The sequence below is a fragment of the Cnephaeus nilssonii genome (assembly GCF_951640355.1).
Source record: "Cnephaeus nilssonii genome assembly, chromosome: 14".
Lineage (NCBI taxonomy): Eukaryota > Metazoa > Chordata > Mammalia > Chiroptera > Vespertilionidae > Cnephaeus > Cnephaeus nilssonii.
In genome coordinates, this window is record NC_137085.1 from 40756853 (window position 1) to 40781231 (window position 24379).

The 24379-nt window shown below is 41.2% G+C and overlaps 1 protein-coding gene across 1 annotated transcript; it reads right to left on the reverse strand.

Annotated features, from left to right (window-relative positions):
• Nucleotides 1-15317: 15317 nt before the first annotated feature.
• On the reverse strand, nt 15318-16898 carry LOC307111087 (F-box only protein 31-like; the record flags this gene model as incomplete). Its single annotated transcript, XM_079790780.1, has 1 exon — nt 15318-16898. The coding sequence occupies one exon, from the start codon at nt 16896-16898 to the stop codon at nt 15318-15320; it is 1581 nt and encodes a 526-aa protein (XP_079646906.1).
• Between the last annotated feature and the right edge of the window lie 7481 nt (nt 16899-24379).

Consider the following 24379-nt stretch of genomic DNA (forward strand, 5'->3'; position numbering starts at 1 on the left):
TTTTAACAATTTCTTAGTGATTTCTTCCTCAGTACTTCAACTTTCCTTTCGTTCTTTTATTTTTCTCTTTCATGGATGCCATGTACTTTGGAAGCTTGTTGAGACTAAGTTAATGGCCTTTTAGGCTTTCTCCAGGTGAATAGGAGTTCACTTTTTGAATAATCTATAATAATAAAAGCATAATATGCTAATTTGTCCAGACATCCTTCCGGACATCCTTCTGGATGACCTTCTGGATGAAGCCAGGGCTGTGAGAGAAGCCCGGGTCCCAGGTGCCAGAGGGAAGCCAGTGCTGGCAGCCGAGGGAAGGAAGGCCTACTCTTGTACGAATTTCGTGCATTGGGCCTCTAGTAAGAAGAATTATATGCCACGGGGGCGTGGAGGGCATCAGGATTTTAGAGATGCTTAGGTGGGGCAAGGCCAAAAAAAGGTTGGGAACCACTGGCCTGGAGGACACAGCATTGGGGCCACCATCCAGAGGGGAGGAGAGGGAAAGCCGTGCTGTGAGAGAGGGAGATGGGAGAGGAGAACCACCGGTCTAGGTGATGTCACTCAGTTGCCCATTGGAGAACCTCTGGATCACGAGAGCTCTAAATAGCAGTTGGGTTTCTTTTTCCCTTTCTTTCTTTTATTTTTTTTTAATGGGTGAGGGTTTTATCTGTGGCTGTCATCTGTTGGGTTCAGTTTCCAGGGGTATGCAAAGTAGGCAGGTGGCTAAACATCTGTTTTTTTTTGAAGCTATATTTAAAATAGTTGGATGTGTAAAAATTTGAGTTTGGCTCCAGCAGGCTTTTGAGCTAACAGGTCTCAGCCGCTTAGAAGCAAGAAATAAGATAGGACCAATATAGAGGCCATTTTTGGCTCACTTATATCACATTCTTCCAACAACATCAAGATATAAAATTTCTCTTATAATAAATTAACACAGAAAATGTATTTTATCCACCTTCGTATCAGTAGCACCTCTTACCAGGCCTACTCCTACTGTTGACAGGGTGTGGGAAAGGTATACAAATGGGTTTTTTTTATTGCAGTCTCTTTCCCTTCCCTTTCCACTTCAAGTCTTTGTCTTTCATTACCTTGCCTGTATGTGTGAGGACTGTGGAGACTCCAAAATTCACATCCAGGCTTTTTCACAGTAACTACCCCTCCCAACAGCTCTGACTTGGCTACCCTTCAGGCCTAAAGATAGACACATTGTTGCCCTTGCAGGCCCTGAGGAGGACTACGTGATTATATGGGTTTGAAAGGATTGTTTGGACAGAAATTCAAGCTTCTGGATACCCAGATTATGGTCTAGAATGGGGAGGCACAGACTCCTTACCCCTTTACATACTAGGACAGGGTCCCCTTCTTCCTATGTATAGAGATAGTACTATCTCTTAGAGAATTTGCACACAGACCCCTAAAAAAAATGCTTATTATTTTTTTTTATCCTCACCCGAGGATTTTTTTTTTAAATTTTTTTTAGAGAGAGAGAGAGAGAGAGTGGAGGGGAGAGAGGAGGGGTGGGTGGAAGAGAGAGAGAGAGATCAATGTGAGACACATCATTGGTTGCCTCCTGCATGCACCCTGACCAGGGCTGGGGATCCAGCCTGCAACCAAGAGGGAATTGAACCTGTGACCCTTCAGTCCACAGGCTGATACTCTAACCACTGAGATAAACTGGCCAGGGCAATAAATAATTATTACATGAACAAATATGTTAATGATCAAGGGAATGAAGAAAGTACATGAAACTGGTTCTGTAAAGCATCGTAAAAAAATAAAGTTTAACAATTAATGGGTATGGGGCCTGTGAGACGCAGGTATATGGCTTTCTTTCCTCTGCAGCCATAGTGCTGGCCGTTCTCTGGTGATGAAAGTCACACAGGATAAATTAATGGTCCATCATCTCATTGTAAATCACAACTTCCAGAGTGCTATATTAAGAAATTGATCCCTCCACCCTGAAATTTCTCTCTAATAGGTATAAATCATCATTTCTTTGTCTATCATAGTCTCCCAGCATTATGTATATGTTTACAGGTTATCGTTATTCAATAACTCTGTCTTCAGCATACAGGACTAAAAGATTACAGATCTTAATAGATGAAGACTAAAGATCAATGTTAACACAATTGATTTTTCACTTTGCAATACTTGTCTGTGAAAGAGTGAAACATTTTACTGGGGAATAAGCTGGACATTCTTGATTGGGAAAATGCTTCCACTAAAATAGCAGTTTGTACTTTGAAAGAGCTTTGGGAGGAGAGGCACAGAGTTTACTTTTAGGCAACTATTTCAGAGGAAATCAAAACTTGGATTTTGTGTCTGGGAAGGTATGGGTACATAGAGAGTTTCTTTATGAGTCTTTAAATTGGAGTTTCAACATTTCTGGGGAAATGGTATTTTGCAAATACAAGGTTGGAAGTTTCATTGGCACTCTGAGGCCTCCTATTGACTAGTAAAAAGGGAATTTACGTTTTAGCAGAGTTGAGCTATTTGGAAGATCTATTAATGAAAGACTCACCAGAAAGAGAGGAACAGGAGTAAGAGTCAGCAGTCGACAATGAGGGAGCGACGCCAGAAGGGGGAAGTGGTAAGAGCACAAGCGGGAGAGGTCATGAGAATATCAGTGGGCCTTTGTGACGGGGAATAAACACAAAACTGGGAGTATCTGCTATGCTAATTCTGTGCCGAGAGCTGCATGTGCCATTTTATCCCCCCTCCGTTCTGTAAAATATGGATGTGAGATTCACTTTAAAATTGAGTAAATTGATGCTCAATAAGATTATATAATGTGTTCAGGATTATTCAACCAGATCTGACTCAAAAATCTTACACCTTCAATTGTGCCAAGAGAGGGAATTTTGGTATATTCGACAGAAGCACATCTGTTTTTGTTTTGTTTTGTCTTTTTCCTGTTCTTAAGCCATATTGCTGGGCCTGCGGTGATTCAGAGCTTCAGACAGTGACTCCAGGAGCCTGGAAATCCTCCACACTTTGTTCTCACATTTCAATATGGTGAATGCCATTGGTCACTGTCCAAGCAACTGTGGATCTGAAGTAGGCCAAGATGTGAGCCACCCCCATGTTGAAGACTTTGACGTTTCCGTTCAGTCCTTTCTCAAGTTGTATGTTTACCATGTTCCTCACGCTCATTGTGTCCCCCCTCCTTGATATTTTTCTCTTCTGTTTCTATGCCAGTTTTCTAATTTTCATTGTAATAATGACAATAATCAGCCTTACATGTGTATCCTGCTTGCAACATCCGAAGAACTTTAGTACTCCAACATTTCATCCGTGCATAAGAGCAGCCGTTTTTAAACCCATTATGCAAAGGGAGAAAATGAAGCTCAGAAAGGTTGACTTGTCCAAAGTCACCCAAATAGGAAGTGGCAGAACCAGACTGATCCTGCTTTTCCTGATTCCCACGACACACTGCTGCCTGTTCATGCACCTGAGGTTTAAATCAGGCCCTTCAGAGGTCCTTAATCCCAGTGAAGACATTCAAGACTGGAAGTGACTGAAACACCCTGAGTCATCTGAGCCACCTTCATACACTCAGTGGGGTTAAAAGCAAAACAAAAAGAACAAAATCATACTTCTTAGTGGTGTATAATAGCCGGATGGAAGTCTCAAATTTCTTAAAGCAAATTTAGAGACTCTTTGCCAAGGCCCAGTCTAACCTCTCTCAATTGATATTGAATGGCCACACCTAGTTATTCTGGTGGACAGAAATTTTCTGAGGAAAAAAAAATATTTTTAACGAGTTTCTTCTTGAGAACATTTTAAGTTATTTGGGAAATCATTTCGTGTGGATTTTACATTAGAGGCCAACAAAAATTGCTCAGCATTTTTCATTTCTAACATATGATGGAAGTCAATTCCTGACTGTCCTCTCAGGTTCAAGGTGGCTTATAAAATTGAATGTCAGTAATAAAGTCAGCAATTCACTATTCCAGAACCTAACCAAAAGCCAACCACAGCAATCTACCCTGAAGGCAATACAAACAATTGTATATGTATATGTAGAACTTTCTTCATGCTGTTTCACAAATTCTTTTTTTAAAAATTACTTAGGATTAATCATTGCCTTCTCCACTGATTCTCAATGATCTTCTTTGTAACCAAATTTTCCCCAAGATTATAGGAAGAAAGAAATGAAGTTAACACCACAATCAAATCATATAATTCAATTTTGGTGCTGTAATCATTTTTATACATAATTTAAGAGTTTATTATATTGTGCATATTTTATCTCACATTGTAAATGTAATTCATCTCAACTAGTCCCTTTGCATCTTTCTAACCCTGAGTTATAACAAACATTTACACTGTCATGGAAGGAAGTTACCTGACCCAGGTACACTCAACTGTTGGCTGCAGGCAGGAGACTTGCCCATCGCCTCTCACCTTCCTCTCTTAAATGGCCCCTGATCACTATACGGGCATGTTTGAGTCTCAGTATTTATACATGTTTTTTTGTAAATCATAATATGCATATAACTATCAATTATTATTGCCATCGTCTGTGTTTGCCTAGTTCCAGACCTGAAAATTAAAATCAGGTTACATTAATAGTAATCCTTTCTTTTCCAAGATAGCAGCCCTCACTATTTGTAGGAGAGCAGCAACTGATAACACCCTACATGTCCTAATAAACATGAATTCTCAGCTATCCATTTGGGGCTGAGGGAGGAGGTAGTGACAATTATATGCACCATGACTACCATACACCAGGAATTTTACCAAGTACAGGAGATACATAGACTGAGCCCATGCCATCTTGGAAAATGAAAAAAAATAGACATGCAATAAAATGGAGTGTTATAAGCAATATGGCAGGGAAGAGCCTTTAGGAGGAAGAGCAGTCAGCCTAGGTGAGGGTGTCAGAGGAGTTATCAAAAGTGACGCAGAAATTGGGATCAGAATGATGACCTGTGAGGAACGATAGAGAGCATGCTCCAGGCAGAAGAAAAAAGTTCTAGCACACTTAAAACTCCCCCAAAAGCACAGAGCCTTAAACATATCCACTATTAAATTATGTCCTACTTTATTTCCCTTAGATGATACCTGCTGGAGGTCCGACTTGCTTGACAAACTGCAATGAGGACAAATTGCTTTCCCTTTTCAAGATTTACAGGTCACCACCACTACCCGCCACTGTTAACAGGCAATACCAATTTCTATGCTGCTCTAATGCTCCCAACCCCTCCAGGTGTCACATTGTGTTTTGTGCAGAAAATGAGAGGTCTAGCAAGAAAGTCATTAACATGAAATCATGACATTGTCAGGATCATCTGGTTCTACTTTGATAAAAACTACATTAAGCTCCTGATAATGTAAAACTCAGCAGTGTTTGAATGATCATCTGCATTCTGATTTTTTCTCTCCCTTCTGAAAGTAGCTCACCTGACACTTCTCAGCCATGTCTCTTTTTCATATGTAGATATCAGGAGAGAGAGAATTTAATAAGTAAACATTAAAATATTTGAGATTTTTTTGAAAGCTAGACAAGGATACTCTTTGAAGTAAAATGAATTTATATTGATATTATTCCTTTAAGTATGTACTGGTGCTGAGTTTTAGTATCCTACCTAATAATAGACAAATATGCTAAGTGTCCAACCATTCATTCTACCTTTTGACCAGTCGCTATGATGCGCACTGAACATAAGGGGGCAGATGCTCCAACTGGGAGGTTAGCTTGCTGCTGGGGTCCGGCAGATCAGGACTGGGCAAGATGGGTGGCAGGACATGCCCTGGAGCCAACCTCCCGCAGTCCCTCCCCGGCCTCTAAAATATTTCTTCTAATTTCCTTTCAATGTGCACGAATCCGTGCCCCGGGACTCTAGTTAATAATATATAGTTCAAAAATTTGCAGTGTGATATATGAGTACATAATTGTCTATTTAAAAATTATGCATTTACATTTACCTTATATCTTGTATTCTTGGAAAAAGTCTATAAATAGCAGTGTGTTACTTTTTTAGTAAGAAAATATTTTTGGAAATGATACTTCCAGGCTAATAAATTTTATGAACACCAAAATGATATAGCATGAAACTGACAAATAATCTGATGCTTGTGTTTCTAAAAGATGTTGCTTCATTTATGACTTGTTCTGAATGAAGGCCAGTACATAGGCAGCCCACCTAAATAAAGAGTTTCTGAGATTTAAAGCTCATACTATTTCTTATAGGCTTGGTTTGCCTGCCATTTCTAATTTCCATTTATTGCTTCCTTAATTGCCTGGGCATGACCTTATATTTTGTAACCTTTTCCTTTTTCTCTTTAGGGCTTTAAATGATTTGCACATATCATCTTTAATTGACACCTCAGTGTGACATCAGCAAAATAGAAAAGATGGATAGCACAATCCACAAAGCATTATCCTTGCAACTACATTTCTAATACTTTGGAAAACAAATTAGCAGGACATACTGGGTTTAAACTTTTCTTGGCAACCTTTTCTAGGAGGGTGATGCTAGTACTCAAATTGGTTAGTACATGAAATCAATAAACACAGATTTTTTACCTTCTACCCAAAATTCAGCAAATGAGGTTCACACAGGGAACACTTTTCTGTATGCGTGTTTTGATAGTAAGAGGTGAGAGTAGAGTTGAAAAAGTATAACCCATCTTACATCTTGGAGGTAATTGAGATTGAGAGTCGATGTTATAATCATGTACTTGTAGATCTCCTAGAAAACTTAGAGATCACAAGATCAGTCCTTGTTTAGTATAGAGCCCATCAGTAATGTCAGCATCACAGGGTTTCTAATAGTAGTTGGGACAACTCAGGTATTCCAATTGCTAGTCCTCTGAGTTTTCTACTATATAAAGTTCTTTGTTATAAGAGACAGGTACTGAATGATTAAACTGTTTCCTGGTATGAAATTGGGAGAAGGGGAGGCAGTTCCAGTTCTCAAACAGATAAGAGACTCCTTCTTTATCCCTTGTTTCCTACTTATCTGATGCCTAAATCCCATCAACTATAGAATTAATGTGTAGTCATCCAAGTTATACTTGAATACCTCTCTGGTGATGGAGAATGTAGTATTTTGGAAACATGCATTCATCTGACTTAAACCAAATCAATCTCCTTACCAGTTCTTTCCTTGCAGAAGCAGACTTGTAGATTACATAGTAAATTAAAATTATAGTTTGAAACTTTCCAACTGTTGAGTATGGCAATTGCATTAGGCACTTTATCGGTCTTGCATGATAGCCTTGAAATATATAATATTTATGGAAGTATTTAATAGTATTAATAGAAAATTGGAGCTATAGTTAATGTTCTTTTCCAATAGTGCATTATTAGTTATCTTTAGTAGTTTTGAACCCTGTAATATTTTTTCAATATAAGAAACATTCAAGAGTCTTATTTACTTTCCAGTAAAGTAGTCATTTATCTTGAACTATTCAATAGTAAAATAAGATATTCTATAGAAAGTTCAGACAGATGAGTGATAAGTGCTAGCATGAATGAAAACAACTCAAGGCAAAAATGGAGAAGCCATCCATAATAGGGAAGGATGTTTATGGAACAGAATCAATGACCTTGTCTTTAATTCTGTGTCAGAAAGAGAAGTATTCTTAGCAGAGGCTTTAACAAGAGACCATCTTTTGTTTACTGTCACTGCTAAACTTTCAATGGATTAGAGGTCATATTTAACTTTGAGTGAATCAGATTTCACCCTTTAATTGATATTAATGTGTACAGTATCTTAAATACAAAACCTTCTAGTACATTCTAATAATACTCTTCATGGAACTATTGTTTTTTATTTATTTATTTATTTATTTATTTATTTATTTATTTATTTATTTATTTTAATTTAAATTCTTTATTGTTTAAAGTATTACATGAGTCTCCTTTTTCCCCCATTGACCTCCCCCCGGCCACCCGCACCCCCCCCCCCCCCCCCAGCACAGGCCCTCACCTCCTACTGTCTGTGTCCATTGGTTATGCTCATATGCATGCATACAAGTCCTTTGGTTGATCTCTTACCTCCTCAACCTCCCCCCGCCCCCCACCTTCCCTCATAGGTTGGACAGTCTGATGTATGGTTCTATGTCTCTGGTTCTATTTTTGTTCATCAGTTTATATTGTTCATTAAATTCCACAAATGAGTGAGATCATGTGATATTTATCTTTCTCTGGCTTCCCCAACTTATTGTTTTCTATATCTAAATAGGAAAATGCACATGTATGTCCTTTCCATATGTGTGTGCATATGTGTATATAGTACTTCAATAGCATTAATTCACTATACTGTGTGATGCACTACAATGGTCTTGTTTTTAAGGAATTAGAAAAGAAATCCATCATACCTCATACAAGCAAATTAAAAAATAGAAACTAAACAGGAACCCCCCCCCCCAAAAAAAAGCAATAGAATGTGCAAGTATGTTGACAAGAAAAGCCAATTTACAGCTACCTGTATTTTTGCACGCCAAAAATAAAGGTCGAGTAAAAAAAACTCATGATTAATCCCTGTAGTGTACTGGGACTGATTTATACCAGCTTACAAGAGACAATTGTTAAATTCTCAGAAATATTGGAAGCTGGTTGTTAAATACAGCCATTATTTAAAAGTAAATTGCTTCTCTTGGTTATAATGGCCATTCTAACAGAAGTGAGGTGGTATTTCATTGTAGTTTTGATTTGCATTTTCCTAATAGCTTGGGCAGTTGAGCATTTTTTCATATATCTGTTGGCCATTTGTATGCCTTCTTGGGAGAAGTGTCTGTTCAGGTCCTCTGCCCATTTTTGAATTGAATTGTTTGTTTATTTTGTTGTTGAGTTGTATGAGTTCTTTATATATTTTGGATATTAATCCCTTATCATAGTTGTTGTTTGCAAATATCTTCTCACATTTGGCTGGTTGCCTTTTTTGTTGGTGGTGGTTTCTTTTGTTGTGCGGAAGCTTTGTAGCTTGATATATTCCATTAATTTATTTTTGCTTTTACTTTCCTTACCTTTGCTGTCAAATTTATAAAGTCCTCTCTAAGACCAAGGGCCATAAGTTTAGTCTTATGTTTTCTTCTGTGTAATTCATTATTTCAGGTCTTACGTTTAGGTCTTTGATCCATTTTGAGTACAAGTGTTGGAGAGGTGGAGAGTATAAATGTGGAGGAAAAAGAAGCCTCATTCACTGCTGATGGGAATGTAAACTGGTACAGTCACTATGGTAAACAGTATGGAGGTTTCTCAAAAAAATTACGAATACTGTTACCATATGACCCAGAAACCCATCTTCTGGATATCTACCTGAAAAATTTGAAAACATCCATTTGTAAAGATACATGCAGCCCTACTCTCATTGCAGCATTGTTCACAGACGAAGACATGGAAACAGCTGAAGTGTCCTCCTATAGATAATTGGATAAAGTAGATGTGATGCATCTATATATATAAAAGGCTGTGTCCGTCCGTCCAACCGGTAGCTATGACATGCACTGACCACCAGGGGGCAGACGCTCAATGCAGGAGTTGCCATGACACACACTGGCCATCTATATATATAAATGCCTAAGCGACCAAATGACTGGTTGACCAGTTGCTATGATGAGCACTGACCACCAGGGCCAGACGCTTAACACAGGAGCTGCCCCCTGGTGGTCAGTGCGCTCCCACAGTGGGAGCTGCTCAGCTGACCATCTCGTCCTGGTGGCCCCCCAGCCCAGTGCAGCCACTCATTCCCTCAATAGTCCTTCAGATCCAATCTCCAGAGAATGGGCCAGGCACTGATGGACCGGTGCCACCAGCATGATCCCAGCAGTGCCTCCAGCCACCTGGAAGTTGGCCTCGGGCACCATGGCCGCTTCCCTTCCCTGGAGGCTTTGCAAGGAAGAAATGATATAAAAGCGGCCACCAGATGGCTCCCAACAACCAACTCGAATGTCAGCAGGATGAATTTGGATCCCAGGCCCGTAAGGGTGTCCCACCACCCACCTGGAGGGCCAATCGCATCCCTGCCACTCCCCACCCTCCGCGGGACAGGTGCCAGATGCAGGGCTCATGGCTGAAGAGCAACACCGCGGCGGTGTGAGCCCATGGCAGGCACAGCGGGGCCGGGATGAGCGGGAGCGACAGGCAGCGTTGGACTGCCAGTGTTGGCCTGATCCCCGCAGGCCATGTCGAGGGACCTCACCTGTGCACAAATTTGTGCACTGGGCCTCTGGTATATATATATAATGGAATAATACTCAAACCTAAAAAACATAAAATACTGCCATTTGCAACAACATGGTTCGATCTTGAGAATATCATGCTAAGCAAAATAAATCAAAGTCAAGAACCATATGATTTCACTTATATGTGGGGTACAAAAGTGAAAGCAATAAATTAATAATAAAATAAGATAAACTCACAGACAATAGTAGGGTGTCTACTAGAAGGAAAAAGGTATGGGAATGGGAGTTGTGAAGAGTAGACAGGGTTAAGAGTATGGTGACAAGATTTGGTGGGCATACAATGTAATATACAGATGATGTATCATAGAATTGTACACTTTAACCTATATAATTTTATTAAGCAATGTCACCCCAGTAAATTTAATCAAAAAAATAAATTTAAGAAACTTGCAAAATAACATATTAAAAACAAAGGTAATAAATGCTAAAAATTCATAATTTCTTAATTATTTTTGCTACATTTTACCATTACTAATGTGCTTGAAGTTATTTATGTCTATTATTCCTGCATGGTTGAAATACTATATAGAGGTGTGTAATTGCACATCTTTTCCCAGCACCTCTTTCACTGACCTAAATTGGTACCTTGGATGGGATATTTATAGCACAGAATCAACTAAAACTAGAAAGCAGGTTTTGCGGATTTTTGTGTTTTTTTTAAATTTCTGCCTTTCCAGAGGTGTCTGCTGCTTAACATTGACCAGTACACAACTGCTTAACTCAGGACATAGATGGAATGTAGCATAGTGGACAACAAAGACCTCTGAATCTGCACTTGCCCATTACTATCTATGTTGTTTGTACAACTTCTTAACATTTAGTGGCCTCAGTCTCATTATCTTCTTTTTTTTTTTTTTATCACCAAATAGGATTTATTCAGGAAAAAGGAAGGATTGCAACTCAGAACTTATAGACTTGGTGAGCTACGTGCGTTTTCGCAGTCTCATCATCTTTAAAATTGTTTGCAAATACCTCTTAAGTACTTAGCACTATTCCTAGATCTGAACTTGAAGTGACCGGTAAATGCTAATTGTAATCACTATCAACCATGAGATGTAACAATGAATTATAGAATGGGCTGTAGTAGTTTTAGTTTTATATTCAGGAGATTTGGCAAAATAGACAAATCATGTTTTTCATAATTTAGTTTTCTTTATGTAGAATCTATGCCTTAGCAACGAAAACATAGGGAGAAGTCAGTAGCATTCTGAAAACAATTATAGATAGTAGGGTTTTTATACTTGTAGAAAATTTATATTTGCTTTCCTAATGTTTGATCCTTTATTTATAATTACATCTTTTACTATTGCAAACACCTTGTGTAAACCATTTAAATATATGGTATTGATTTAACCAACTATCCAGCATGATCCAGTGTCAAGTTTTTGGCACCAGGACTTCATAGAACTAAAGTTTCATATTGATTCTTTTTAAACTTACTGCATGTACCAGGGCAAAACATCTATCTACCCTGGCCTTCAACTTTCTCAATTTTATTTTTTTAATTAATTTCTAAAAATGTTTAAATTATAGTTTACATTATTATTTTGTTTTAGTTTCAGAAGTACAGCATAGTGGTTAGACAATAATATACTTTACAAAGTGTTCCCCCTGATATTTACAGTGCCCAACCAGCACTATACAGTTATTACATTGTTACCTATATTCCCTATGCTGTACTATACATTCCATGATTATTTCATAACTATCAATTTTTACTTCTCAATCCCTTCACCTTTTTCACCCAGACCCCCAATTCTTCTCCTCTCTGGCAAACATCAATCTATTCTTTGTCTATGAGTCTGTTTTAATTTTGTTTATTTACATAATTCTTTAGATTCCACATATAAATGAAATCATGTGATATCTGACTTTTTCTGACTTTATTTCACGGAACATAATGGACATCTAAGTCCATCCATGCTGTTGCAAATGGTAAGATTTCATTCTTTATGTCCAATTAATATTCCATTGTATATGTTTACCACAGCTTTTTTATTTACTCATCTATTGATGGGCACTTGGGTTGCTTCCATAGCTTGGCTATTGTAAATACTGTTGCAAACAAACAAACAAACAAACAAACAAACAAACAAAAAAGGGGGTGCATATACCCTTTTAAAGTAGTGTTTTTGGGTTTCTTTGAATATATACCCAGAAGTGGAACCTCTGGGTCATAGGCAATATAATTTTTAATTTTTTGAGCAACCACCATATGGTTTTCCACAGTGGCTGTACCAATCTGCATTCCTGCCAAAAGTGCATGAGGATTCTCTTTTTTCCACATCATTACCAACTCCTGTTATTTATTGATTTATTGATAGCCATTATAATAGGTGTGATATCTCATTGTGGTTTTAATTTGCTATCTCTCTGATGATAATGATGTTGAGCACTTTTTTCATGTCTACTGGCCTTCTGTATGTCCTCTTTGGAAAAGTGTCTGTTTAGATCCTTTGCTCGTTTTTTAATTGAATTATTTGTGTGCTTTTGGTGTTGAGTTGTATAGGTTCTTTGTAAATTTTGGATAGCCACAGCAATCTTGAGGAAGAAGAACAAAGTTGGAGGAATCACACTACCTTATATAAAACTATACTATAAGACCACAGTAATCAAAACAGCATGGTACTGGCATAAAAACAGACATATATAGATCAATGGAACAGAATAAAGAGCACAGATAAAACCACGGCTATATGGTCAATTAGTATTTGACAAATGAAGCAAGAACATACAATGGGGAAAGACAGTCTATTCAATAAATGGTGTTGGGAATAATGGACAGATACATGTAAAAAATGAAACTAGACCACCAACTTACACCATATACAAGAATAAACTCACAATAGATAAAAGACTTAAATGTAAGTCGTGAAACCATAAAAATCCTAGAAGAAAACATAGGTAGTAAAATCTCAGACATGTCTTTTAGTATTTTTTTTTTCTGAAAGTGAAACAAAGGAAAAAATAAACAAATGTGACTACATCAAACTAAAGTTTTTCCAGCAAAGGAAACCATCAACAAAATGAAAAGACAACCAATTGAATGAGAGAACACATTCACCAATGATACATCTGATATGGAATTAATATCCAAAATTTCCTCAACTTTAAATTGAAGTTATTGTATAAGGCTGGGTTAACAGCTAAACTTGAATCAGTTTTTAAAATAACAGCTTTATTGAGATACTAGGGGACGAGTGCACGAATCCGTGCATCTTGAAAGGAACTGTGGGCCATGAGGCTACCGTGGGCATGGGGCGGGTCTTGGCTCATCCTCCATGCCCCTGCTCAGCCCCTCCCGCAACGGTCCAGGGCCCCTGACAGCAGTCCTGCTCCCGCCACCGCCACTTCCACATGCTGACAGCACTGCCCTGCTCGCACTCGCTGACAGCATGGAGCGATTGGGGCTGGGGCCAGCAGCGGGTACAAGCAGGGCTGGCGCCATCAGCGGGTACGAGTGGCAGCTACTGCCCCGATCACCCCTCAGGAGCAGGGGGAGGTGAAGAAGCCCTTGGGGGCATTCGGGGATGGCAGCCCCACTAGCACCCACTGATGGTGCCAAGTGGTCAGGACTGGTGCCAGGTGCTGGTAGCGGGTGCAACTGGCAGCTCTGGGTGTGAGTGTGACCAGCTCCAACAGTGGGTATGAGCGGCAGCTCCAGTGCCGGCAGCAAGTGCAAGTGGGGCATCGCCAGCAGCGGGTGCGAGAGGCGGCTGCCGCCCCAATCGCCCCTCCGGAGTAGGGGGAGGTGGAGAAACCCTGAGGGGTGATCCAGGCTGGCAGCAGCTGCTCACACCTGCTGATGGCACCGAGCGATTGGCTCCAGTGCTGGCAGCAGGTGCAAGTGGGGCCAGTCCTGGCAGTAGGTGCAAGTGCCAGATGGGACTGCGGTGCGCGGGAGCAAAGAATTTTCAGTAACCACCAGAGGCTCACCACAATGACAGCGACCAGCACCCTGCCTTGGTCTGGTGCCCCAGCTCAGCTGCTCCACCATCCTACCATGGCTGATGCCCATCATGTTCTGCACATGCCCCCTGGTGGTCAGCACAGGTCATAGTGACCAGTTGTTCAGTTGTTCTGCAGTTCAGTCTATTTGCATATTAGGGTTTTATATATATATATATATATATATATATATATATATTAGAGGCCTGGTGCACAGATCCGTGCACAGGTGGGTCCCTCAGCCTGGCCTGCACCCTCTCGAAATCCCGATCCAGTCTGACATCTCCCTGAGGGATGTAGCAGTGCCAAGGTGGCAGGTGGCCAGGGAGGAGCCCCAGCCTGGCTGGGGGCAGCTCCACTGCTGCTCATCCAGGCCCCGCCTGCCACCGCCACTTGATAGCACTGCCACGGAGGCAGGAGAGGCTCCCGCCGCCACAGCTGCGCTCACCAGCCATGAGCCCAGCTTCTGGCTGAGCAGCACTCCCCCTGTGGGGGTGCACTGACCACCAGGGGGCAGCTCCTGCATTGAGCATCTGCCCCCTGGTGGTCATATGCATCATAGCGACCGGTCGTTCAGTCATAACGGTCACTTAGGCTTTTAGATAGATAGATAGATAGATAGATAGATAGATAAATTCACATACTATAAAACCCACCCTTTTAAAATATACAATTCAGTTGTTTTTATTATTTTTTTATTTAATACATTTTATTGATTTTTTTACAGAGAGGAAGGGAGAGGGATAGAGAGTTAAAAACATCGATCAGCTGCCTCCTGCCCACCCCCTACTGGGGATGTGCCTGCAACCAAGGTACCTGCCCTTGACCAGAATCGAACCTGGGACCCTTCAGTCCATAGGCCAACACTCTACCCACTGAGCCAAACCAGTCAGGGCCAGTGGTTTTTATTATATTCAGAGTTGTACAATCTAATTTTAAGACCTTTTCTTTTCTTTTTTTAAAAACATGCTCAGCTCAACTTTCCCATCAGCTACTGACAAATACTCAGGCATATGGTGAACACTTCAAAGAAAGTGTCTTGGTGACTGGACCAAGACACCTATAAGCAGGTGGGTATTCTGGTTAGAAGGTCGCATCTCTACAGTGTATGCTGCTGCTCTTCCCAGGTGGTCCAGAGCCCCTGCTCCCTGCTGCCTGCCACTGGGCAAGGGAGGGAGCCGTCAGGAGGTCAGGGACTGAATGTTCTTGAGCATCTCCTCAAAGGCCTGTGGGGATGGTGCCTCCGCATTCTGGAAGGTGGCCTGGACTCTGCTGTACAGGCTGAAGCATTTCAGCTCCAGCCAGATGAACCCGAAGTGGTCCTCATCGAACAGGATGAAGACCCCAGGGATGCGCTCGGGGTTGATAAAGCCATGGTGGGCAATGAGGCCCGTGCCATAGAAACACACCCTGCAGGTTTGGGGGTAGTCTTCGTTACATGAGCTCACGCCCACAGGCAGAACAAACTGGACAGGCTGTTCCTGAAAAGCTGCAGCCCGGGACTCCCTGACCTCAGTGGGTGGCCCGACATTGGGCTGGGCAGGGCTCTGCCAGCCATGGCCCTCACTGTCCCCAGTCCTGTCTTCTTGCTGCTGCTGCTGCTGCTGCTGCTCCAGGCTCACCTGCTCATGAACCTCCAGGACGATGCGGGAGAGCTCATTGAAGTTGCTGAGGTTCTGGACAACAGGCAGCTGGATGGGGTGCATGAGGTGGATCTCTATCGTCTGCTGCCCGGCAGGGATGTTGGGGTCACCCGTGATCTTCGTGGCCCTGGCATACTTCCCATGGAAGCTGAGCATGACAATCTCTATGCCGTGGGCATTGTAGTCGCCTTTGAAGAGGCCTGGCCTGATGAGGTCGTCTGGGTGGCTGGGCGGGAGGTAGATGCGGTGGTAGGTCAGACAGTTGTCATACTGACTATAGATGAACTCCTTCCAGGGATCCTGGGAAATGTCCTCCAGCGTCCGCCCCCATTCTTCTCTCAGCCACACTCGGAATTCCTCTTGCCTCCCGCCAGGCATCCTGTGGTGGTCCCTCTGGTTGCACTTGGTGGAGAACTCGTCCTTCAGCATCTGGATGTGGCCGCTGTGGGGCCCTCTGTGGCCGTACATGCACTCCACTGCGGCCAATTTCCTCTCTGTCAGGTGAATTCTAAACGAGGGCTTGATTAGCATTGGGTCATTCACATGCGGGTAATGGGGAGGCAGGTACCTCCAACCAATAATGCACAAGCCGTCCACCACTACATTCAGCAGTCCTCCGTAGGGCCTGATATCTGGCTGCCACAATCCCAAAATGTGTCTGTAAGGGTGGAGCAGCTTGGCATAGACTTCCCGACAAGACACACCCACGATCTCCAGGTTCTGCAAGTTTTCACCAACGCCATACTCCTCCCGGCAGCGCCGCCTCCAGATGCTGTCGGTGCGCAGGATGCGGTGGAATTTGGTGCAGGTCTGCGCCAGGCTGGGCAGGTCGGTGCCAGGGAGCGAGGCGAAGATCTCCACCAGCAGCTCTGGAGGCAGGTCCTGCAGCGAGCAGCGCCGGGTTGGCGCGGGACTCACGATTCCGCCACTCCCAGCCCCGAAGAGCGCCTCCGCGTCCGCCTCGACGTGCTCCTCTTCCGGGTGCGGGTCCGGCTCGCTGTTGGCCGCGGTCTTCTCGGCTGGGCCCCGTTGCTGCGGGCGACACCGGCATCCCCGCGAAGGACCTACGCTGCAGAGGCCAGCGCACTCCTCCTGGCCGGTCTGAGTAACAGCCACCATCCCGTCTGCTGCTGCCGGGCTGAGTTGGCCGCGCCCCTCCGGAGAGCCAGCCACGCCCCCAGGGCCCAGCCACGCCCCCTTCGAGAGGGCCAATGGTAGGACTATTTCAACACTCCAGAAAGAAACCCACACCCATTAGCAGAAACTTCTCTTTCCCAGTGCCCCCTCCCAGTCCTCCCACACTAGCCCCAGGCAGACACTCATCTGCGTTCTGTGTGGGTATGCCTATGGTGGACATTTCACATAAAGGCAGTCATAATGTTGTGACTGGTCTTTTGTGACTGGCTTCTTTCCCTTAACATTTTCAAGTTTTATGTGTTATATCGTGTACTAGTACTTCATTTCTTCATATTGCCGAATAATATTTTAGTGCATGGGTATACCACATTTTGTTTACCTATTCATCAGTTGGTGAATATTTGGGTTCTTTCCACTTTTGGGCTATTATGAATAGTGCTGCTATGAACATTGTGTATGTGGTTTTGTGTGAACATGTTTCCATTTCTCTTGGGTATATACCTAGAAGTGGAACTTCTGAGTCATATGGTAACTCCATGCTTAACAGGTTGAGGAACTGCCAAAATGTTTTCCAAAGTGGCTCCACCATTTTACATTCCCACCAGCAATGTACGAGGGTTCCAATTTCTCTACATTTCTCATTAATACTTTTTAAAAATATATATTATAGCCACCCTAGTGAGTGTTGAGTGGTATTTTATTATGGTTTAGAGCAGAGTTCTTGACTGTAGTCTGACTTGTCCTTGAACTCCATAAGGGAAATTTCTTCCATTCTCAGCCTTCACCCAGCCTCTGCCAAATCTCTCAGACCCCTGGTAGGAATGGGCTCCTGCCTGTGAGCAAGAATGGGCTCACGTTTTTCACTTTCAGTGGCCTCAGTTCTTCACTTTCAGTTGACTAACCTTGCTAGTTTCTTAGGTGAATGGATGTCCTGTCAGAATTTCACACGATGGACTGGGAATCAGAAACATGGCAAAAATGAGACTTTTAATAACACTCTCCAGAGCGGGTGCCCGTTTTACAGGAAAACCTTTAATCAGTTTTTTAGTAAAATCCTCCATAGGATTGTGCCATATGCAATTAGAATAGTGCATGAAATGAGGAACTTACCATATATGTCTATCCCCCCTCCCAGCCAAAATTCAAGAAAAAATATAAAAAGGTAAATATATATTAAAAAGTAATGGGCCCTAGCTGATTTGGCTCAGTGGATAGAGCATCAGCCTTCAGACTGAAGGGTCCCAGGTTCGATTCCGGCCAAGGGCACATGTTCAGGTTGCAAGATCGATCCCCAGTAGGGGGCATGCAGGAGACAGCCAATCAATGATTCTCTGGTATTGATGTTTCTATCTCTCTCTCCCTCTTCCTTCTTCTCTAAAATCAATAAAATATATATTTTTTAAAAAGTAATGGGAAATTCCAAAAGCAACATCAGCTAGGAGAAATTTAGAGGGATTCTCACAAGATAGAAAACAGATGGGGACAATAATTGGACCAGAGACTATCATAGACAAAAACATTCAGAAGGGTGAATGAAAGGGGCCACATAGGAACCTGACAAGCTCAGGGAAGGCCTGCATGGCAGTCTTGCAAACTCAAAGACCTAAAGTAACCACAAGGATGGTCTGAAATGAAACTTTAACTAAAAGCAGTTATGGTGGGTAGTCACCTTCTAGGCCGGTATCTTCACTGACAAGGTTAACCTTTACCTTAACTAAGCCTATCTGTGTTTTTGCACCTATAATAACATACCCTAGAAATGTCTGGGTAACTTGTAACTTCCCTTCTTCTGGACCCCTTGTGGCACAACCTAATGTGCCTGGGTGCCAGGACAGAGACCACAAATTCCTTCATTGTTATCATGTTAATTGTTCCTGCACCCACCTAAGTATGTGCCTATCATTTTACTTTTTATCCAATTCCAGGGGTTCCCCCCCACCCGCCCTTTGCTTTCTCCCGCCTCTCTAGTCTATCACCAATGGATTTCATGTAACCCACCTATGTCCTTCCTTTGATTGCAATGTATAAATACAAATGTAACCCGCCATTCTTCCGATCATTATCTCAATCTGTTGAGGTTCTGCTTCCCTGCAATTGTCCACAGATTGGCTCAAATAAGCTCACAAAAATTTTTTTACAGGTTTGAATGTTTATGTTAACAGAAGTAAACTGCACAGATGAGAACACAAAGCTTATAATAAATAAAAGTTTGTAATGAACAACATGCTCAAAAGCAAACATAGAAATTCACTCTAGAGACTTCATTCCAAACAACTGGACCATTTGTCTCCCCCTTCCTCAGAACTGTGTGCGGCTAAATGTTTGTTAAGGCTGAAGCTCTCAGCATCATTCATTCATTCATTCATTCACTCATTTATTATGTTATTTTTTAACGAGGGAGTCTGAGGTCAGTCAGTCATTGTTTCAGGCATCTCCCTGTTGCTGGTGGGCAGTGAATGTTTTGTGTTTTTGTATGTGTGACACTACCTTATTTCTCACTCCAGTTTGAATGACACTAATGATATATATGCTCTATCCAGATTCAAAGTTCTTTTTCCTCAGGACTTTGAGAAATGTGCCTTTTCATCTTTATATACTTGAGTTGCCAGTAAGTGACAGATCAATCTGATTCTTGTCCGTTTGTAGCTCTTCTCTCCTTTTTTGAAAGCTTTTAGGATTTTCTGCTACTCTTGTTCTTAGTTTTCATCACCCTTATTTTTCTACTATTTTTTATTCTATTTAATCCTTAGTGACTAGTGATAGTATGACTAAGGTTTTTCTCCAATTCTGGTATACTGTGATAGTTTCTACTATTTCTTTAAATATTTTTTCTCCTCCATTTGTTTCTCTCCTTATAGAATGCCTTTTAATATTCAAGTTAGTGATGTAGGAAGAATCTATGGAGCAATTTTCTCTGAAAAAAACCCCAACAAACTAAAGGTTGCCTGAGGGACAACTACACATCAGGCGAGCTAGAAGAAAGCCACATCAAGAGGGTAGGAGAGGCTGGGACACATCTCTCCATAAATCTCACACCTGGCCCTGCACGTGACCCACGTGATCAAGCGAGAACTCAAAACCCAGAGCTTATCCCTGAGGAGCAAAGGGTTTGAACTTCACATTGGGCAGCCCACCTTTTAAGACCAGCACCTGAAAGATGAACCCGCAAAACATGTAGCTTTGAGTCCTAAGACCCACAAAACTTCAGGGACCTGAGAAACTGCTCACAAGTTCTTCCTCACCTGCCCCCAGGGCCGGGCTCAGAGGCAAGTGATTACAGCCAGACCCTCAAGTGAAAGAGGCGCATTTGCTTATTGTAAAGCTGCTGATTTTTCACACGCACCCAGGCGTCTGCTGGAACCCTCTCCGGGCATGGAGACTGGTGGGTGCCTTTTTCACTCTCTTCCTCTACCCTGCTTTTTTTTGTTTTTGTTCTTGTTTGTTTTTTTAATCCTAAACTCCTCCCCTTACCTCTCTCCCCTCCCCATCTGTGCAGATACCTTCCTGAAGCTCCCTCTCTGCCTCGTGTACCCAGCAGGTGCCATCCTTGCTTTCCCCCTCCGCTGCACTCCAGAGCAGTGGTGTCTCCCAGAAGGAGTGTTTACGCCCCTCTGGTGCCCGGATCTTTGCAGCCGCCAAACAGGAGCCACCTGTTGATCATCTAGCTTTAATGGCCAGGGGAGCCTGCATTCCTGGGTCCCATGGGACTCTAACAAGGGAAGAGACAGTTGTTGGCAGACAGAAGCACAGCCCTCATCTCTCTGAGAGAGGCGTGTTGCTTGTCTTGGAGCAGGCCTGAGGAGCAGGCTTCAGGGCTGGCACCCTAGGGGGCTGCTTGCTGCCCTCAGGGAGCGGAGGCGGGTGGACGCCCTCTCTGTGCTATCCCTCTGGTGTCTCCCAGAAATGAGCTGATACACGCTTCTGGGGCTCTGATGTTTCCCAGTGCCACCCAGGGGACACACCCAGACCACCTGGCTCTGGTGGCCAGCGGGCTTCCTGCGGAGGTCCCACAGAACCGGCTGCATCTGCATTCCTGCAAAGCTGTCCCAGGGCCTGGCTTCCAGGCCGCCTGCATCTAGGTGCGGACTGAGATCAGCCCCTTTGGGGCACTGACTGTTCTTGCCACACCTTCAACTACCAGGAGCGACTGAAAATGAAATAAGCTGCTTGGACAAGCACAAAGCTTGAGAGACCAAGAGCTGAGGCAGGGTTAAAGGACGAGTTTCATCTCCTACACAAAGCCACTCCTTCAAGACTGGGAGTCACGGCTGTCTCATCTAATGCACAGAAACCAACAGAGAGTCAAGTAAAATGAAGAAACAAAGGAATATGTTGCACATGAGGGGAAAAAATAAAACCTCAGAATGTCTTGTAAGTAAGCATTAGAATTTATTATCTACCATATTTCTTAGCTTTAATTTTAGACATTTTTATTGTTAAAAATAACCAATTGTTGAGGGGAAAACATGCCCTTCTTTTTTTTCCTTTCTATCGCCTGTGTGTGCATTTTGTGTAAAAAAAAAAATTGATGTTGCATTTCAGCAAATGTTTGGTTTTTTTTGTAGTTATTAAGATAATTATATGATTTTCAATTTTTAGCCTATGGCAGTGAAATGCACTGGTTGATTTTTTAATGTCAAATTAAGCTGACAACCAAATTTATCTTTCTATTTACCTATCTATTTATAGGCACACACACAATTCAGATTTAATTGACAAATATATCACTTAATCATTGTACATCTTAGCTCATGAGTGAGTGAATTTAGACAATTTTTATTTTAAATATTTTTTGACAGATTTTTGTATCAAGGATATGCAGGCCTCACAAGGCCTCACATCCTATCCCCATACCTTGGGTATAAGGTTTCAACATATGAATTGGGGAGAAGGCAAAAATATTTAGGCCCTAGCAAATATACATATTCTGTAACCCAGCATCTTAGTATTAATAATTTACTACCAGGAATAAGCACAAACACATAACAACAAAGTTTTTATCCCATTACTGTTCAATAGACAATTGCATAATATTCAGCCACTTAAATATGTTCTTAAAGGCTAAATATAAAACACCCATTTTTATATACAGGCTTAACAAAAAGGAAAGAAAAACTAGTAGAATTTCATTGCATGCAGATGCATGCATGTGTATATACGCATATTTGACTATACATATGTGTATATATGCTTCTGTAATATGAAGATTATAGGGAAATATTGCTAATAGGAATTTTAGCATGGTGGTAAGAGTAAGAGTGACAATGTTTATTTTATTTACCAGTATTTTATATATTTTCCATTAGGATATATTTTTATAATAACAAAACAATTATAAAGCACTATTTTGAAATATAGAGCATAAAATAATGAAGTAAGAGTTTAAGTGAAAATTTTAATTCTCTGCTATGATTATAGCAGTGTAGAAATTTCATATGCATATGAAAAATATCTGTCTAAAGTATACAGAAAAATTAAAAGTTAATTTAATATGATTTTCAACAAGCCATCATTTTTGTTATGAAAACAGTTGCTTTTCATTTTAAAAAGTAAAATAAAAGCACAAACTTCACTGACAGAAACTGTGGTGACAGCCCCAGCAACAGAAAAGGAAATTGTATAGATCCAGTATAATCCAACTTCAAATATAGAGTTTCTCACTGCACATATCCAGTTGTGTCTGTCAGATACAAACTGTTATTGCTATCATTAGCCAACAAGTAAATCCCTGATAAATGAGCATGCCAGAGGGTGCTCCTTCAGTCATCTTTGGCTCAGCCCTGCCATTAATCTTAGGAAAGACCTTTCTGTGATCTTGCAACCCTTCTCAGATGTTGTGACCTTGGGCTACAGGCTCTGACATTGGACTAAGAATAAGGAATGGAGATTTCCTCATTGACTCTGACTTCAGGCTGACAACTTTTGTGAATTATTTCACCTGCTGCTATGTCACAAGTTCTTTTCTGTCATAAGCACTCCACATACATACACAGACATAAACACACCCAAATAATTATGGGCATACAATGAGTAAAAAGACTTGGGAAATAGGCATAGAATGAAACAGTCTTCTTTGGCTACTTTTGTGCTTTTGACCAGCAATTTCCAATAGTGTTCTGTAAGAATTTTTAAAATATACAATACCTGACTATTGAGTCAGAGGCACTGACCTTTTTTCCCTTTGATTGTCATATAAAAATGATAACAATAGCTGTTTAGTGTGAATGCACTGTCTTGAAACATAAACATATCAGTCATAAAATAGAGTAGCCTCTTATTGGTCATGTCGCATAATAAAATTGCATCTGATTTGTTAATTCTTGGTATCAAAAATCCTTATATATAAGTATAGGCACCTGATTATTTTAAAAGCCACTTTGAAGCAAAAGGATAAGTAATTTCTATTATTATTTTAATCAACCAAAATTATACCTATTTTTTTGTCATATTGGCAAAAAATAAGTTTTTGGTGTGCTGCAGAATTTTAGTAATTAGTTTATATGTACTATGAAATGAAAAAGGTTGAAAATCACTGCTTTTGATCTTTGTTTTGAGAGATGGTGGTATGAAATTAGACTACTTCTAAATCAATTCAATATTTGAATGTTAAAATGAAAAAAGAGCTTATTTGTGGATTTCCGGTTTATCCTCAGAATTAGAAGCAATACATCCTAATTTTTCATTAGAAAATAGCTGAGAAGAAATGTTGCCCATCAGTGCATTTTATACCTTTCTTATCTGGTCAAAAATGATTTAAAAAAATTTCACAATACTAAACACCTTCTGTGATGACCCCCCAAAAAAGAGACCCCCATTGACTTTCCAGTTCCTACTGTTCACTCTTTTGTGTAATTCCTTCTCTAAATGTTCGATTTATGTGTCAACAGGTTTAAGCTGTGGTACTCCATTATTTAGTCAAACATTAGTCTCGGTGTTGCTTTTCAGTACTTTATAGATGTGGTTAACAACAACAATCAGTTGAGTTTAAGTAGAAGCAGTTACCTTCAACAATCTGGGTGGGTCTCATCTAATCAGTTGAAGGCTTCAAGACTAAAAACGAAGATTTCCCAGAGAAGAGATTCTGCTGAAGACTAGAATTTCAGCTCCTAATGAGTTTCCAGCTTGCTAGCCTGCCCTGTAGGTTTCATACTTGCCACTTTCTACAATCATGTGAGTCAGGTCTTTAAATTTCTTCTCTTTATCCTATTGGTTCTGTTTCTCTGAAGAACTCTGACTGGCATGTGTATAGATAGATAGATAGATAGATAGACAGACAGACAGACAGATAGATATACTTCATTGTTTTTAATGATAGCATTATAGCACATAAAGTATACACAGTGTCCATGTCTTTTTTAAACTAACTGATAGTATGATTTAGACACTGTTTCATTTATCAGAAGGTACAAATGTTCAGTGACCAAGGCGTATACAAACCATAATTTAACCATGAGTATGGAAGA